At 39.8% G+C, this 18,974-nt stretch overlaps 1 protein-coding gene across 3 annotated transcripts in view; it reads right to left on the bottom strand.

The window, feature by feature from the left end:
• Nucleotides 1-18,974, bottom strand: part of GLIS3 (GLIS family zinc finger 3) — a 508,929-nt gene that overhangs the window by 477,732 nt on the left and 12,223 nt on the right. For 2 of the 3 annotated variants that reach the window (XM_057547713.1, XM_057547711.1), the window contains one exon: nt 17,119-17,605. The exons of the other annotated variant lie outside the window; for it this stretch is intronic. In XM_057547713.1, the coding sequence (XP_057403696.1) occupies nt 17,119-17,506 (388 nt within the window). In that variant the 5' untranslated portion in view covers nt 17,507-17,605. The remainder of the gene's footprint in view (nt 1-17,118; nt 17,606-18,974) is intronic. 3 annotated transcript variants of the gene reach the window in all.

Genomic DNA, 18,974 nt, shown 5'->3' with positions numbered 1-18,974 from the left:
GAAGTTTATAGCAATACAATCCTACCTTAAGAAACAAGAAACATCTCAAATAAACAACCTAACCTTACACCTAAAGCAATTAGAGAAAGAAGAACAAAAAAACCCCAAAGTTAGCAGAAGGAAAGGAATCATAAAGATCAGATCAGAAATAAATGAAAAAGAAATGAAGGAAACGATAGGAAAGATCAATAAAACTAAAAGCTGGTTCTTTGAGAAGATAAACAAAATTGATACACCATTAGCCAGACTTATCAAGAAAAAAAGGGAGAAGACTCAAATCAATAGAATTAGAAATGAAAAAGAAGTAACAACTGACACTGCAGAAATACAAAGGATCATGAGAGATTACTAAAGCAACTATATGCCAATAAAATGGACAATCTGGAAGAAATGGACAAATTCTTAGAAATGCACAACCTTCCGAGACTGAACCAGGAAGAAATAGAAAATATGAACAGACCAATCACAAGCACTGCAATTGAAACTGTGATTAACAATCTTCCAACAAACAAAAGCCCAGGACCAGATGGCTTCACTGGCGAATTCTATCAAACACTTAGAGAAGAGCTAACACCTATCCTTCTCAAACGCTTCCAAAATATAGCAGAGGGAGGAACACTCCCAAACTCATTCTACGAGGCCACCATCACCCTGATACCAAAACCAGACAAAGATGTCACAAAGAAAGAAAACTACAGGCCAATATCACTGATGAACATAGATGCAAAAATCCTCAACAAAATACTAGCAAACAGAATCCAACAGCACATTAAAAGGATCATACACCATGATCAAGTGGGGTTTATTCCAGGAATGCAAGGATTCTTCAATATACACAAATCAATCAACGTGATACACCATATTAACAAATTGAAGGAGAATAACCATATGATCATCTCAATAGATGCAGAGAAAGCTTTCGAGAAAATTCAACACCCATTTATGATAAAAACCCTCCAGAAAGTAGGCATAGAGGGAACTTTCCTCAACATACTAAAGGCCATATATGACAATCACACAGCCAACATTGTCCTCAATGGTGAAAAACTGAAACCATTTCCACTAAGATCAGGAACAGGACAAGGCTGCCCACTCTCACCACAATTATTCAACATGGTTTTGGAAGTTTTAGCCACAGCAATCAGAGAAGAAAAGGAAATAAAAGGAATACAAACTGGAAAAGAAGTAAAGCTGTCACTGTCTGCAGATGACATGATACTATTCATAGAGAATCCTAAAGATGCTACCAGAAAACTACTAGAGCTAATCAATGAATTTGGTAAAGTAGCAGGATACAAAATTAATGCACAGAAATCTCTTGCATTCCTATTCACTAATGATGAAAAATCTGAAAGTGAAATTAAGAAAACACTCCCATTTACCATTGCAACAAAAAGAATAAAATACCTTGGAATAAACCTACCTAAGGAGACAAAAGACCTGTATGCAGAAAATTATAAGACACTGATGAAAGAAATTAAAGATGATACAAATAAATGGAGAGATATACCATGTTCTTGGATTGGAAGAATCAACATTGTGAAAATGACTCTACTACCTAAAGCAATCTACAGATTCAATGCAATCCCTATCAAACTACCACCGGCATTTTTCACAGAACTAGAACAAAAAATTTCACAATTTGTATGGAAACACAAAAGACCCCGAATAGCCAAAGCAATCTTGAGAAAGTAAAACGGAGCTGGAGGAATCAGGCTCCCTGACTTCAGACTATACTACAAAGCTACAGTAATCAAGACAGTATGGTACTGGCACAAAAACAGAAATATAGATCAATGGAACAGGATAGAAAGCCCAGAGATAAACCCACGCACATATGGTCACCTTATCTTTGATAAAGGAGGCAAGAATATACAATGGAGGAAAGACAGCCTCTTCAATAAGTGCTGCTGGGAAAACTGGACAGCTACATGTAAAAGAATGAAATTAGAACACTCCCTAACACCATACACAAAAATAAACTCAAAATGGATTAAAGACCTAAATGTAAGGCCAGACACCATCAAACTCTTAGAGGAAAACATAGGCAGAACACTCTATGACATAAATCAAAGCAAGATCCTTTTTGACCCAACTCCTAGAGAAATGGAAATAAAAACACAAATAAACAAATGGGACCTAATGAAACTTAAAAGCTTTTGCACAGCAAAGGAGACCATAAACAAGACAAAAAGACAACCCTCAGAATGGGAGAAAATATTTGCAAATGAAGCAACTGACAAAGGATTAATCTCCAAAACATACAAGCAACTCATGCAACTCAATATCAATAAAACAAACAACCCAATCCAAAAATGGGCAAAAGACCTAAATAGACATTTCTCCAAAGAAGATATACAGATTGCCAACAAACACATGAAAGAATGCTCAACATCATTAATCATTAGAGAAATGCAAATCAAAACTACAATGAGATATCATCTCACATTGGTCAGAATGGCCATCATCAAAAAATCTACAAACAATAAATGCTGGAGAGGGTGTGGAGGAAAGGGAACCCTCTTGCAATGTTGGTGGGAATGTAAATTGATACAGCCACTATGGAGAACAGTATGGAGGTTCCTTAAAAAACTAAAAATAGAACTACCATACGACCCAGCAATCCCACTACTGGGCATATACCCTGAGAAAACCTTAATTCAAAAAGAGTCATTTACCCAAATGTTCATTGCAGCTCTATTTACAATAGCCAGGACATGGAAGCAACCTAAGTGTCCATCGACAGATGAATGGATAAAGAAGATGTGGCAGATATATACAATGGAATATTACTCAGCCATAAAAAGGAACAAAACAGTTATTTGTAGTGAGGTGGATGGACCTAGAGACTGTCATACAGAGTAAAGTAAGTCAGAAAGAGAAAAACAAATACCTCATGCTAACACATATATATGGAATCTTAAAAAAAAGAAGAAAAAAAAATAGGTCAGAAGAACCTAGGGCCGAGACAGGAATAAAGATGCAGACCTACTAGAGAATGGACTTGAGGATACGGGGAGGGGGAAGGGTAAGCTGGGACAAAGTGAGAGAGTGGCATGGACATATATACACTACCAAACGTAAAATAGATAGCTAGTGGGAAGCAGCCGCATAGCACAGGCAGATCAGCTCGGTGCTTTGTGACCACCTAGAGGGGTGGGATAGGGTGGGTGGGAGGGAGGGAGATGCAAGAGGGAAGAGATATGGGGACATATGTAGATGTATAATTGATTCACTTTGTTATAAAGCAGAAACTAACACACCATTGTAAAGCAATTATACTCCAATGAAGATGTTAAGAAAAAAAAACCCCACAGTGTTGAAGGCAAACATAACAATGAAGAAAAAAAAAAACTTCAATAAAAAATAAACTTAAAAAATAAAATAAAATCAAAACCTAAAAAAGAAAACCCAGAGGTTAATTCCTACCCACCTGCTCCTAGATGTTGCCTAATTTCTCATGCCTCCTGAAAGAGAGAGAAGTCCAGACAACAACTATATTAGTTATCTATCTACATAATAAATTACCACCAACTTAGTGGCTTAAAACAATACATGTGTATTATTATCTCAGTTTCTGTGAGTCAGAAATCTGAATATGGCTGGGATGGGCCCTTTGCTTCAGGGTCTCTCACAAGCCTGCAATCAAAGTGTCAGCTAGAGCTACAGTCTCATCTGAAGGCTCAGCTGTGGAAGGCTCTACTTCAAATCTTACATGGTTGTTTGCAGAATTCAGTTTCAGGACAGTTGATGGACTGAGGACTCAGTTCCTCACTGTTTTTTGGCCAGAGTCCCCTCTCTGTTACTTGTCACATGGGCCTTTCCAAAATCACAGCATTCTTCATCAAAGATACAAACCAAGAAGACAATAAAGAGAGTCTGCAAGCAGGACAACAGTGAAACCTTTTGTAACCTAATGATGGAAGTAACATTTCATCACCTTTGTCATGGTTAGAAGCAAGTCCCTACATCTAGCCTATACTCAAGGGGTGGCTATTACACAAGGGCATGAATGCCAGAAGATGGGAAAGATTGAGGGCCATCTTAGAGTCTGCCTGTCACAATAATGTATAGGTAATTATACAGAATTTGCTTCTATGTATGTGGGAAAATTACCTGGGTCAAATATGTAAGAAAATATGCTTTCAACACCCAATCCATATACTCCAACTTTTAAAATTTGGACTCACTGATTAATTGCATATGTTTTATGCCTGATAGATTCCTATTAAAACTGGCATAAAAGCCAAGAGTATTCAAATCATGAATAGATACTCTCTGATTATATAACCCAAGGCAACAAGAAATAGCTATGCTGAAAATTTTCAAAACTGACAGCCAAACTACTTCAAATTGCTGTGCTGTTCAAGGTGATTTCAAATAGAAATCATTGGTCTGCGTATCTGAACCCTGGCAACCCTCACCTTCACTACACTCTCAATACAACATAAACCTAAATGCTTAACGGATCAACTATTATATGCTCTTTCTTAATTCCCACATCCAGGACTGAAAATCTGGTAATATTAAAAAAATCGTTTACCTTATAAGCTGTGGTGGCCACTACTGAAAAGTAATGCAAAGTATCACAACCACAATCACAGTTTAGTAGTTTATCTTTTAAGTAGAAAAATAAATTTAAAAAAATAACTTCTCTTAGAATTAACTTTTGCTGGTGGTCATTATTCCAAAATCTCCTCCCTTACTTTGGAATCCTGCCAGCTGAAGAACACCATTTCTATGATACCTTTGGAAACATCACCGTTATTTGAAGCATATCCCCAAACTAACTTTACTTAGGAGACTAAGTCCTAGGTATCACTCAACCTACATGCTCCTTTTCTGAGCAGGAGGGACCCATGTTTATTCCATGAGGCTCTCCCTACCCAGCTGGATGAACCAGACCTGACCCAAGCTGGACCAACCAGACTCTCTTTCTTTCCAAGGAACCTAAAAATGGGATAGAGGGACACTACCCAGTTGACTCATAGCACAGAAGTTCTGAGTACATTACCTGTTTAGGGCTGGAGAAGAAAGCCATGTTGAGGCCATAGATACTGTGATGGTTAATTTTATGGGTCAACTTAATTGGGCCATGGGGTGAACAGATATTTGGTCAAACATTATTCTGGGTATGTCTGTGAAGTGTTTCTAGATGAGATTAACATTTGAAATAGTAGACTGAGTCAAGGAGACTACCCTCCCCAATGTGGATGGGCCTAGTCCGATCAGTTGAAGGTGTACATAGAACAAAAGGTGGATCCTCCCACAAGCAAGAAAGAACATTTCCTGCCTGACAGCTTTGAGCTGGGACCTCAGTCTTTTCCAGCCTTTGGACTCAAACTGAAACATTGACTCTGCTTGAATCTCGAGGCTGCCTGCTTTTGGACTGGCACTTACACCACAGGCTCTCCTCGTTCTCAGGCCTTCATACTTGGACTAGAACTAAACCATCAGCCCTGCTGGGTACCCAGCTTGCCGACTGCAGATTCTGGTACTTCTCTGCGTACATACTTGCATGAGCCAATACTTTATAATAAATAAACAAAAAAATAAATATATCCTATTGGTTCTATTTCTCTGGAGAAACTTGACTAATACAGACACACACACACACACACACACAACAGAAAATCAATCTGCAGGGAGAAGAATGAAGTAATGTGCAAACAGAAGCAGCAGAGATAAAAAATCACATTGCCTAGAGGGAAGGAGTGTGGAGAAGTATCGTGTTCTTATAGTCCTTCAAAAGATCTTGTGGTCCATCCTCTTCTGGGGTGCCATGAAACACCCTTGGTTCCTTATAATAAATCCCCTTTTACATAAGCTAGCCCAGTGCATTTCAGTTACCTGAAACTAAAAGAGGCTTGAATAAGGTACTTGGTGAATCAGTACACATGCAACAGAAGGCCCTGGTCTCCAGCTCGGCCGCTGTAACCTGACTCATCCCAATAGAAGACAGTAGGATGGTTAAGACCCAAGGCACTCGGTTCAGACAGTACCTGGATTCAATTCCCAGCTTTGCCACATACTAGCCACATGACTGCTGCTAAATTACTCACCTCTTCAAACCTTAGTTTTCTTAATCTAATGTCACATAGGGTTGTTACAAGGATTAAAGGGAACTGAGCTCCAGGGCCATCATGTTAGGCCTTCTGGATTGTTCTCTAGTTGCATGGCCCAGCAGCTCTGCTCAGTGCAGCAGCTAGCCCAGAGTAAGGGTTCAAAAAAATTAGCTGTATCTTTTTTATATCACATTGCCTACCTGACTGCCACCAAAACCACTATCTTAATCAAGTAAGGAGGAACACTTTTAACACAAATTGACACAAACACCTGCAACAATTTACTTGACAGTGATTTTCTGCTTCAGCTCACTGTTCTCTTCAAAATAAATATATACAAGACACTACACTACTATATAGTAGAAATTATGGTAGACATAATTATGTCTTTCAGGAAATCGTACTCAACTGCCAAGAGCCTAGGCTGTTGAGGCAAACCCTGTGCCAGAAAACCAAAACAACATCCTATAAAAGTACTTAGGGTTCCGAAGTCAGTGAGGCATGGGCTAAAATACCCATGTGTTCTTGGTCAAGTTACTTAATCTTTCTAAGCCTCTCTTTCCTCATGTTTTCAGTGGGGATACTTCATAGAGCTGGGAAGAATTAAATTAAAATATGTGAAGCTAAGCACAGTTATACAAAATACAAAGTGCTAAATAATTGCTAGCTCACTTATATCCAACCGTAGAACAACCAGAAACTGATATATTCTACCTAATAATATACTAATAATCACTCAATGGCCCCAAGAAATAATTTTGAAAGACATAACTTACATGGGGCTAATCCTGTCAAGTAGGTTGAACTACTTTACCTTAAAGAAGTTGAGTAAGATGCCGAATTTAAACGCAATTAAACTTTCCCCTAAATGTAGGGCAACCCTGCCTTCATTCCAGTTCATCCTGGGTAGTCCTGGGCATAATTATTAATAGGGCCCCATTTCACTTTTGAAAGTGTCCTGGTTTGGATAATAAATTATATGATCACCCTATCTATAGTAAAATCTTTAGATGGAAGACAAACTTAAAAGATGTTATTTCATCTCAAGGCTTGTTTAGTGTGTTTTAATTTTTTTCTCTCTAGCTTTTGAGGCAAACCGTGAAAACAGAATTTAGGATTCTACATCCACACAACAAGTAGCTTTTCAAACTGCCCAGACTTGGGAGTTATGACTAAGCTGGCCTTTACTTCAAAGGACAAATCTGTGAACAAATAGGGTATCGGGATGAGGCCATTCCATTCAGCAGCAGGTGCTGTGGATTATGGAGAGCCATACTGCCCCTGGAATTAGGAAGAACAATACTTTACATGCGTCCGACAGTTTACAGTGTAAAATGCATTCTCACATGTATCATCAAATTTAACTCTCAAGAGCAAACGCGTTTTCTGTTCCACAATTTCATGCGTGCCTGAGATTTCCACACAAGTGGGTAACCACTTGGGAAACCTATGCGTGCAGCTCACAAGTTCTCTGATGCTCACTTCTCCCTACCCACAATCCCCAGTTCCTGTCTTCCTCAGTTCCTTGACTCTTGCTTTCCATCCACTCCCAAGGATTTGAAAACCAGGTTTTTTACTTTCTTCTCCCATTCTGAACCCTGCCCTCCACCTCCATCCCACCCTCAGGCCATGATGTCCAGGTTTGTTTACCAGCCTCAAGAAACCGAAGCCAAAGATGAAAGGTGTTCTGGACACACTCCTACCAAAGACATGTCGCCAGGTCTGCCCTTTACCTATACCCTGCCCATTTGGAAAGGAGCATAAGACATAACCCCCATTTTACAGATGAGAAAACTGAGTCAGGGAGGTCAAGTGGCTTGCCCAATGTCACACACCAGCAAAGTGTGAACCAGATGTGGGTCTTCTGAGTCTAGTGTCCATGCTCTTTCTCTTATACTAATGTTTCTCAAATTTCAGTGTGCACTTGCAAGGTCAGCTGCATAATTTACAGGGACCAAAATGAAAATGCTGGATCCCTTGTTCAAAAAGGAGGAAAACAGCATTTTCCTTTCTTCTCCCATCTCTTGACTTGCCATGGTATTTTTTATTTGCTATTTAACACTGGGCTGCTTCCAAACAGGGATACTCACAGAGTGAATGCAGGCCTTCAAAGGCGCCCAGATCCTCACCCATGATTGGGCATGTGGGGCACACACATCTGACCCTGACTTCCCCACACCAATGCTCAGGTCCCTGCTGAGGGCAGAGGGCAGTAGTGGACACTGGGGCGAGGGAGCCAGTGGCCATCCTGGCCAGATGTGGAACTACGTATGAACTGAGAGTCGAAGCTCCCCTCCCCCTGCAAGCACCAGTGTCCCACCAGACTTCACTTACAAAACACAATTTCAGAGATAAAATTAGTAATAATGTCAAGTCAGTGACCACAGAGCATTATACCCCAAGCACAGGGCACCCCTTCTGAGACAGGGCACTGTGCAGTCACCCTTAAGCCAGCCCTGAGCACAAGAATCACCTGGGATCTTTTAAAATGCAAGATCTGACTCAGCAGATCTGGGGTAGCCCTGGGACTGTGCATTTCTAACCAGCTCCCAGAGGATGCTAACACTGTTGGCCTCAGACTATCCTTGAGTATCAAGATCCTGCACCAAAAGTCTCATTTTTTAACCTGTTTATTATGTCAGAGCCAATTACACACCTTCTATTTCTTTCATTATTCAAATAATGCAGCCATGAAAATAGGTATTAAATACAAGTCACCATCCATTGTATCCTTAAAATCTGATGTGTCAGAAGTAGCAAATCTATTCATATATTTATGATATCCTCCGGCCTGGGTTTAAAGACTTCATGCTTGCACATATACCGATGTCACTCAGGTGGCCATCACACAAAGGCTTCCTGATTCCTGCTCAGGTAGACAATGCTCTCCCTGCTCAAAAGGACCTATTGTTGAAAAGTGTCAAGTACAACTTTCTAAAACAGGAGCAAGGGCCCATATACTCAGCTCATGGATAGAAATGATGGCTGAACGGTTTTGAGTTTTTAAAGATATACTTTTTCAGGAATGGCAGCAACCTTAGACTCTACTGAAGAGAGGGGGCAAGATTTCTCAGAATTCCTGTAGCAGGAACTCTCAGATTACAGAGTCCTATTCAATGGCAACCCATGCAGCACATGAAAAATGAGATCTCTAGAAAACTGAGCCTCAGTCTCTTCATCCCTAAAATGGGGCCAATTACACTTGCCTTAGCTCATGGGATTATGCCTTTGATCAAATCATATGAAAGAGTCACTATGAAAGGTTATGAACTACAAAGTACTTTACAAATCCAAAGTTGTTGCTGTTTAACAGCCTTAGAAAATGCTATAGGTTACTAACGGATGTAACATTTCAAGGTCATGCCCCACAGCATTTGAGGTGTGTGTAGAAGGTAGGGGTGTTAACGGAATATATTCTTTTAAAGGTGGAATGTTATGAGACTGACAAACCACTTTCATAACTGGAACAAATTGTGCTTGCCATTCAGTAATACTTGGAAATTCATCATCAATCTGACTTATACTCAGCATCAATAAATCACACAAAGTGAACCCTGTGCAGACCAAAGAGTAAACAAAAGTAAACATTGTGTTTCACCTGTCTTGTTTGGCAAGATGAAATGAAAACTCTGGCTACCTCAACTGGAATAAAGCCTTTAGTCTCTCACTAGTTTGGTTATTTTTGGAACCTTTTATGGAATATTAACTTTATTTGCTCTAATTCTGCAGGAAGCCACATTGGAAGTGCAAGGAAATATAAATGATTAAAAAGCAGAAGTAGGGGGGAAAAAAGTAACCACATATTTTGCCCCAACTTTCTTAAGCTAATATATCAACTGTATCTCTTCAAAAATGTGGGATTCCCCAATTGCTATTCTTGCCCCACTTCTAACATGACTACTCTCAACATGGTTCACTCAGTGGTGTTAGCAGATTTTTTTTTTATTGTCTGTTGTTTTACCAGGGATCAACATAAGTAAAGGAATGATATAGGAACGTAACTTTTTAAATCAGTGGCAGTATTTTACAACTTTCTGATGTAGCAGTGGGGGAAAACTATGAAGCCAGTTGACCCACTAAGGAATCAAGCTCTAACCTAAGCTCCAGGTTATAACCAATTAAATTAGTAAACCACAAACAATAAAGAATAAAAATAAAACTTGATGTATTATTTAAAGTACACTAGTTTTTAGACCTCCCAGGCTCACACGACACATTTTCTTAGACCAGGTCTTTATAAGAGACACCAGCCTTAAGTGACACAAAAGAGTTTTTAAATCGCAATTAGTTTAGTGTCCTTTGTTGATATTATTCTGCTTTTTCTGACCAACAATAATGAATAACCCACAAGCACTAATGAATAACTAACTCCCTTTGTCTCCAAGGACAGCAGAGCCCAACAAGAAATGTCACAGGCCCCGAAGAAAAATAAAAAACCTTTACAATGAAAATCTTCCCAATTATATAGTTCTAGGGGTACTGCGAATGTGGAATTGTCTTAAATATTTAAACAGCTATGTCAAACGTGCTTATAGTGAGGATCATAAAACTGATTTCCCAGATGCTTTGAAAAATGCATTTCTCCCAGTCTAATTACAGTCTGTAACTGTTGAGCAGGAAGTAGGGAGAAATGCCATTAGTGGTACAATATAACTTAGATTCTGTACTCACCAATTCTAGGAGGGCCAGAAAGTTGTCAACTGCAGAAAGTCCTCCAAACTCACTCACTCACCGGCAGAGATAAATATGAAAATTCTTATCTCAGCACATTAAAAATTGACATGTAGTAAGCAATCATCTCTAAAACAAATTTCTATATCTTAGAAATATAAAGCTAAAAGTAACTTTTTTCTCTGTTGTAGTACAAAGCAAATAAACAAATACACTCATGTTCCTGAGAACCAGGGTTCTCACTGACAAATTCGCAATGAGGAAGTGTGAGGAAGAACTCTGTGATGTATTTTAACGGGAACTCATTATCTTGGTCTGGTGTATTTCCTCACTCGGTCCACAGAAAGGACCTAGAAGCAATGACACCCCAGAGCCAGTAAGAACACCCTTTCATCCGGTTTCCCAAATATCAATTCCCACTAAAAGGAACATGAACTTTTTGGAAAAATGGCTGATTCCAGGTCTGGGGCAGGGAAGTACAAATGAGCCTAGAACTTCTTGCTATGTCTCAAACCAAGGAAGTACTTAATGGGAACATGTCAAAAGGACATAGAACTGACTTGAAGGGGCTCCCGCTGGCCAATTCTGGGACAGTTTGAGCATCAGAAAAAACAGTGATGGTAGTGAATTATAGCACAGTGAATTTTTTAAAAGAATGCATGAATCTGCAATGACTCTAAAAGAGAAGGGAGAGAAGCTCTCCTTTCCAGAAGAATACCAGATAATAAACCTAGAAAGAATGATAAAATCAGAAAATAACCATTATGCAATCAGCAGCATAACTGATTCAGACAAGGATCATCAATAAATGCTATGAAAGGCTGTTACAGAATAAGATACTCACATACAATTATTTGTTAATTTTGAAAAGTGTCCTTTGCAATGTAGAGATCTGGTGACACCACCTTAGACAGACAACCAAAAGCAGCATCACAAATACTAGGACAAATGAAGATTTAGTGCTTCTTGGTATGACACAACGGGTGGTGCACAAATCACCTATGTAGTATTCCTGCCAAAAATGTTTAACCTGAACCCAACCATGAAGAGATGAACAGACAAATCAGATTGTGAGACAAGATAGCTGACCTGAACTCTTTAGAAGTATCAACACATTTTGTCATGAAACACAAAAAAAAGGCAGGGGGAGAGGGCCATTCTAGATTAAAGGACACCAGAGAGACATGACAACCAAATGTAATGCATGATCTCTGATTAGATCCTAGATGGCTAGGGGAAAAAATGGCTACAAAGAACACTAGATTATAAGAGGGGGAAGAAAATAATACTTTATATTATAAGTAATAATTAAGTAAAGTAAAATATATAGGGAATCTGAATATGAACTATATTTTAAGATACAACTGTTTATAAATAATACTGCTGTATCAAAGCTATATTTCTTGGTTATGATTAATGTATGTTAGTTATATGGCATGAAAGATACCTGCTTAGGAATTTTGGGGTAAAGGGTCACAATGTCTGCAACCTACTCGCAAGTGTTTCAACTTACTTGAGAGAGAGATAAAGGAGGCAAATGCTAAAAAGTAAAATACAATAGAACGTAATACAAAATGATGTAAGACAAAATCTAACTTTTTTAAAAAGTATACTCAGGAACCAAGAATAAGTTTTATTTAAGAGATCAGTTATGTACAATTGGCTAATTAAGTGGAAGTAGTTGAGTGTGGCTCCTGAAAAAGCCAATTAAAGGAGGTAGATTGCAGGGGAATAGTCCCCTTTGACTTTTTGCCTTTTGTCCTTCCTTCCTCCTTCAGCCTCCTCAGAAGACAGAACCCATAGAGATGCTGCAGTGAGGCAGCCCCGGTGCAACCGAGAGGGAAAGACTAAGGAAGGGAAGCTCCATGATCTTGGGCCTGTCTTCCTTTAGCTTCTAACCATTAGCAGCAATCACCTACCTTTGCTCTTTCTGTGAGAAAAATGAACTCCTATGACATAGGGTCCCAGATGTTCTCAGTTCATGGCATTCTTAGCGTCTCGGTAATTTTTTCGTGGAGCCCCAGGCCAAAAGGAACACCTAACAGTTCTGTTTATTAAGTAGTTAGGTATCAATAACTGAATAGTAATTATGTACTAATAACTTATTAGCTGTCTGAAAAAATAACACATCAATTTTTAAAAAAGCATTTTTATTTCATTTTTAAATAACTACAATTACTAATGGGATGTGCATTTCAATTATGCCTTCTACTACTTCTCAAACCTTGGAATCAGATTGTACATCACCACCTTCATCTCCTAGTCCACATTGATTTTCACTTAGTATGTGCTTTTTTTATTGTGGTAAAATATACATAACATAAAATTTACCATCTTAACCATTTCTTAAGTGTACAGTTTAGTGGCATTAAATATATTCACACTGTTGTACAATCATCACCACTTTTCAGCTTCCCAAACTGAAACTCTGTACCCATTAAACTATAGCTCCCCATTCTCTCCTCCCCTAATCCACAGTAACCACCATTCTACTTCCTGTCTCTATGACTATTTTAGGAGCCTCATGTAAGAGGAATCATACATACAGTATTTGTCCTTTTGTGTCTGGCATATTTCACTAGCATAATGTCTTAAAGGTTCATCCATGTTGTAGCATATAACAGAATTTCCTTCCATTTGAAGGCTGAATAATATTCCATTGTATAGATATGACACATTTTGTTTACCCATTCATACACTGATGTATACTTGGGTTATTTCTACCTTTAGCTATTGTGAAAAATGTTGCTCTGAACATGAATGTACAAACTACTTGCTTTTTTTAATCACAACTACCAAATATGTAGTTTCTCAAAGGTACAATATCATCAAAAAGAACATACTGCAATCTCATGGTGAAACTGTAAGCCTCCTCAAACTAGTGGTCTGCCTGGTGTTCAGGGATGTCACATATCCCATGTTTCCTGCAAACTTTAAAATATCTCGTGGCTCCCTCTGAGTCTCCTGTGGTACCCCAGTGCCCTCGGCACACTATTTGGGAACCACACCCTACAGTGTTAAAGCCATGGTTATTTGAGTTTTTATATGAGCAGACCTCAATCCTTAAGTAACATAAACATTACAATCAAGTTTATATTTCTCATGAGGCTCCCGCTGGAAATTTTCGAGTCTTCAAAAAGTCAGATGTCTGTCTGTATGACAATCCCCAGGTAACTTATTCTATCGGAGATATACAGAAAAATAAATAGATATATATCAATAGATACACCTCCTATTGGTTCTGTTTCTCTGGAGAACCCTAATACACCCACAGAGTCACAGGTTCTTTGGCACTTACCCTTTTGGATCATGACACTGTCAATAGTGCATGGGAAAGCAGTGGCAAAATCAGGGAGAGATGTCAACCTCAAGTTTATCACATCATCCCCTAGGTTAAAATCCTTCCACAGCTTGCCAGTGTCCTCAAGATAGATCCAAACTCCTTGGTATGGCACTCATGACCCTTCATCTGGCTACTGCTTATTCTTTTCCAGCCTCATCTCTTACCAGAGTCTCCGCACCTCCCCTCAATGTGGAACCAGATAGAAGTCCATGAAATGCACCATGATCTCTCCCCTCCAGGTTTTGAGCGTGCTTTTCTCCCTACCCAGACTAAGTTCCAGACAGCCCCCGCCCCTTCACACACACACAGAGGACATACTCTTCCATGACTGGAAGGCTAGCTCCTCATCCTTCAGGTGTCTGCCTAGATACCCTACTCTCCTCCCAGATCCACTTTTCAAGCACTGGCTGGGAACCCCTCCAAATGTTGCCACATCACCCTGACTGTATCTCTACCAGAGCCTTAACTATGCTTTATTCGAACTGCCCATTTATTTTTTCTGAGTTCTCAACTCCTTGAGGGCCAGGACTATGTTTTATTGGCTATTATATCTCCAAAACAGTGGCTCACCCATAACATATGCTCAATAATTATTTGTAGAGCAAATGATTGGATGAAGCTCAAACAGTCCCAGATCACCATTCTCAAACAGTTACTGGCTTAGTTTAGGAATTGTTATCCAAGATCTGAAAGGGACACATTCAGCCACTCCTGGCCCCATCCAGACCACTAGCGGTATCCAAGCTGCAAGGCAAGGGGGAATAATAATACAGTTGTCCTCAACCCCTTACCCATGCCCATGCATGTCCCAATCATGCAGATCCAGAACAGGCACTGCAAACTTGTAAGCTGAGCAAGGAGCCAGAGAACAGAAAAGAAGAGAATCGGGAAGCAGTGCTAATTTTTACATGAGTTCCAAGATGTATTAACCCTGAGAGTTCGTTATTCCTTAAGTACCTGAAGCATTTTTTATAAACTACGATTATAATTATAACCACTTCTAATCACTATTAAGGTAATATTCCCAAACTCCTTATTGCCTGGCAGGGCTTATGTTACTTATTCTTTCTAGACCTTAGTTCCCTTATCAGTTAATCAAAAATAGCATACAACTCAGGGCTGTCATGAGGAATAACTGAGACTATGTATTGGAAAGCACTTAACGTGGTGCCTGACACATGCTAAGTTATGATATAATAAGTGCAAGTTATTAATATTATCACCATTATTATTACCAGTCAGGATTTCAAACACAAGGATATATAAAAGCAAGCTACAGTTCACTAGTCAAGCATGAGCTGAAAGATTTTACTGGGCCTCAGTCCCTGAAAATACAAACACATGAGCCTGACATTAAGAACCTTAGCTTGCCATGTCATGAACATAGCAACCCGACAATGACAGAGCTATTTTAGATGCAGCCCCCAGGGAAAATTTTTCCTATACTTACACTAAATATCAGTAGCTCTGAGAAATAAAACACCTCAAAACCAAGCCTACACCAAAGTAAGTAAAAAAAGAAAAGAAAAAAGTTACACATGTTTACTTTTTTTTTTTTTTTAATCTACCCATTTATACCAACTTCTCCATAAACAGAAATACACAGACACTAAAACAAACAACTTTTGGGTTACTTGCCTGATATAAATCATTATTCATCATAATTGGATAAGTTATGAGTTAACTGGGTGAATGGCTACTCACAAGGCTGCTAGTAATGTTATTTGGTGGTATAAACACTTAGTATAAACATTTAAAACTAAATGCTAAAAATACCTAAAGGAATATATAATCATGTTATTTTATATAACAAAGCTATATTTTACATGGGATACATACTCCTTCTTTTTCTAGACCCAATACACATATCATTAGCAATATAACCTCATTAAGTCAACAACAGTTTCTAGAGAGAGCATGTCACTCAAATAATTTGTTATTCTCCAAAAACTATTCTTAATTTAAAACGTATGGTAATTCAAACACTGCTGAATTAAAAGCATTCTCTCTGCATTTCAAATTAACAAGTTTTTTCTAGTTCTCAACAAGCACAAAAATACATCTTTTCATTATACTCTTCTAGCTGCCTTCTCTCATCACTAGCTGTATTATAAAAATTATAGGTTTAGGGACTTCCCTGGTGGTGCAGTGGTTAAGAATCCACCTGCCGATGCAGGGGACACGGGTTCGATCCCTGGTCCAGGAAGATCCCATATGCCACGGAGCAACTAAGCCCGTGCGCCACCACTACTGAGCCTGCGCTCTAGAGCCCGTGAGCCACAACTAGTGAGCCCTCATGCCACAACTACTGAAGCCCGCATGCCTAGAGCCTGTGCTCCGCAACAAGAGAAGCCACCACAAGGAGAAGCATGCACACCGCAATGAAGAGTAGCACCCCTGCTCACCGCAACTAGAGAAAGCCTGCGCACAGCAACAAAGACCCAATGCAGCCAAAAATGAATAAATAAAAATAAATAAAATTTTTTTTAAATTATAGGCTTTGCTCTTAGAATAATTTTTTATCATTTTCTGTACTAGTTCCTCATTTTATTGGCTATTAAAATTTCTCCCTTTTTAATCCTTTTCCTTCCAAACACCACCTTTCTTCTAGCATCCAACTAACATAATGACAGTTCCAGCCACCCATCTCCTCCATGGCCTGCAGAATCCAGCCCCTGGTAAGCCAAGGCAGAGCTTTGTGTATCCAGAGGGCAGGATCATACTAAACTTGCTCTTGCCCTTCCTCTGCCACCACCCACCCTACCTCCCTGTTTCCAATCTTTCTATCTCATCTTCCACTCTATTTCACAGTCCCATGAGATGACACATTTACCACTGTGGTGCCCTCACCCTCACAAGTATGTACATGTGTACACGTCCACATCCTTTCCTAGAAAGCTACGTATCATTATGAGACTATCAACTTTGACCCTGACACTGAATCATGTATTTTTCCATTGGATTTGCTGGCAGAGAAGAGACAAGGAGGAGAAAAAAAATAGTGTCCACTTTTAAAAGATCCCAAAAAGACAATCCTACCTTTCCCAGATTTTGGAGGAAAGGGGCTTCCAAACTCCTGTTGCTTTGGCTTTAAAGTGTGTGGCCCTGACATGCCTCCAGTCTGGGTGACCTGGAAACGTGGCTTCCCACTGGTGAGCACTTGTCTCCTGGGGCTCAAGGCAGGCAGATGGATGGGGCTCTCATTCATGTTGCTCTGAGGAGCCATCCCTCCTCCTGAGGGCATCTTGAGATGGAGGCTGTTAGCAAGGCTTCCAATGGCAGGGCTTGGTGTGCTGCCACAGGACGAGGGGCCAGGAGTCCCCGAGTGGGCTCGAATGGGAGGAATGTGTTGGCCACTGACCATCCCAGGCCCCTGTGGGGTTCCTGATGTCCGGTGGAGATTCATGCTGCATGACCTTCCATTCATTCTGACAAAACCTGTAGCCAGGTTGGTCAAATATCCAATGACACTAATGATTCCTTTCAGTCAAAGTCCAATAAGTTATCCATGGTGTGGTTTATTAGCCTGTTTAAAAAAATAAATGCAGGCATTTTTAAAAGTAAAAAGGAAAATAAATTACAATGAGTTTTCAACCTGTGTAGCATTCATATCAGGAAGAAAAGAAGCACTCTCAGCAAAACGGTCTTTTATGTAGAACAGGGTTATCGAATACATGGTTCATTGGCAGGCACTCTCCCCTCCTGCACTCGTGGTAGACATGGATTATGGATCACTGCATTGTTTTTTTTGCCACTGAACCCTTCTCAATACAGTGCTCTTGGCAACTATATCCAATCTACTGGTGCCAGCTTGCAAAATGAAACTTATTTTGCTCCGTAGAGGATTTGTCTCTACTAGTTCACATTTGCTACAGTGCATCCTGGGAAACCCAAAAGCATCACCTTCATGAGCTGTGAGACTAGTGCTTCAAAGATTCCAGTAAACAAACAAAAAGCCAACACAGGGCTTCCCTGGTGGTGCAGTGGTTAAGAATCCGCCTGCCAATGCAGGGAACATGGGTTCGAGTTCTGGTCCGGGAAGATCCCACATGCCGTGGAGCAACTAAGCCCATGCGCCACAACTACTGAGCCTGTGCTCTAGAGCCCGTGAGCCACAACTACGAGAGCCCGCGCGCCTAGAGCCCGTGCTCCGCAAGAGGAGAAGCCACCGCAATGAGAGGTCCGCACACCGCAACGAAGAGTAGCCCCCGCTCACCGCAACTAGAGAAAGCTGCACAGCAACCAAGACCCAGTGCAGCCAAAAATAAATTAATTAAAAAAAATTTTTTAAAAGCCGATATAACCTCTAAAAGAGATTATGAGGACATTAAACCATGTCAGATTTTTACTCTATGAGCAATCTTTTTCACAGTCCCTAGATTTACAAAGGATAAAGATAGGCATGGGAATCTCACAAAGGCTTCATATATCCATATATCCAAATATTCACAGCAGCGTTAGAGTCTTGGTTCTATACTGATCCTGAGTTATAAGGATGGAAATAGAATCAACATCACAATACTCTCACCTTCCAGTAAGAGCCTAGAAAAGGAAAAGCCTGTGTGAAATGCTATATGGAAAGCATAAGGACAAAACAACCCTTCTAAAGGCAAGTATGTTCATCATGCACCACACACAGTAAACTGACAGTTGTTCCATGAAGCTTCCATCTGCCATCCTACCACTCCCTTCCTCAAGTGGCAGAGGGAGAACCAAAAGTAGTGACATGGCCACAGGACATCATCATCCATCCATATATAATAATGTCAGTACTCCCTGGTTATAAATCATTAGGAAAGGCCTTTTCCTCCCTTGATCAACAGTTCCCCAAAATGTGTGTAATAACGTGACTAAGTGCCACTACTCCAAATAAATGACCGACATAGTCACAATCT

The sequence above is a fragment of the Balaenoptera acutorostrata genome, chromosome 6 (genome assembly GCF_949987535.1).
Source record: "Balaenoptera acutorostrata chromosome 6, mBalAcu1.1, whole genome shotgun sequence".
In the NCBI taxonomy this organism is placed as follows: domain Eukaryota; kingdom Metazoa; phylum Chordata; class Mammalia; order Artiodactyla; family Balaenopteridae; genus Balaenoptera; species Balaenoptera acutorostrata.
This window is presented reverse-complemented; position numbering and strand designations above follow the sequence as displayed.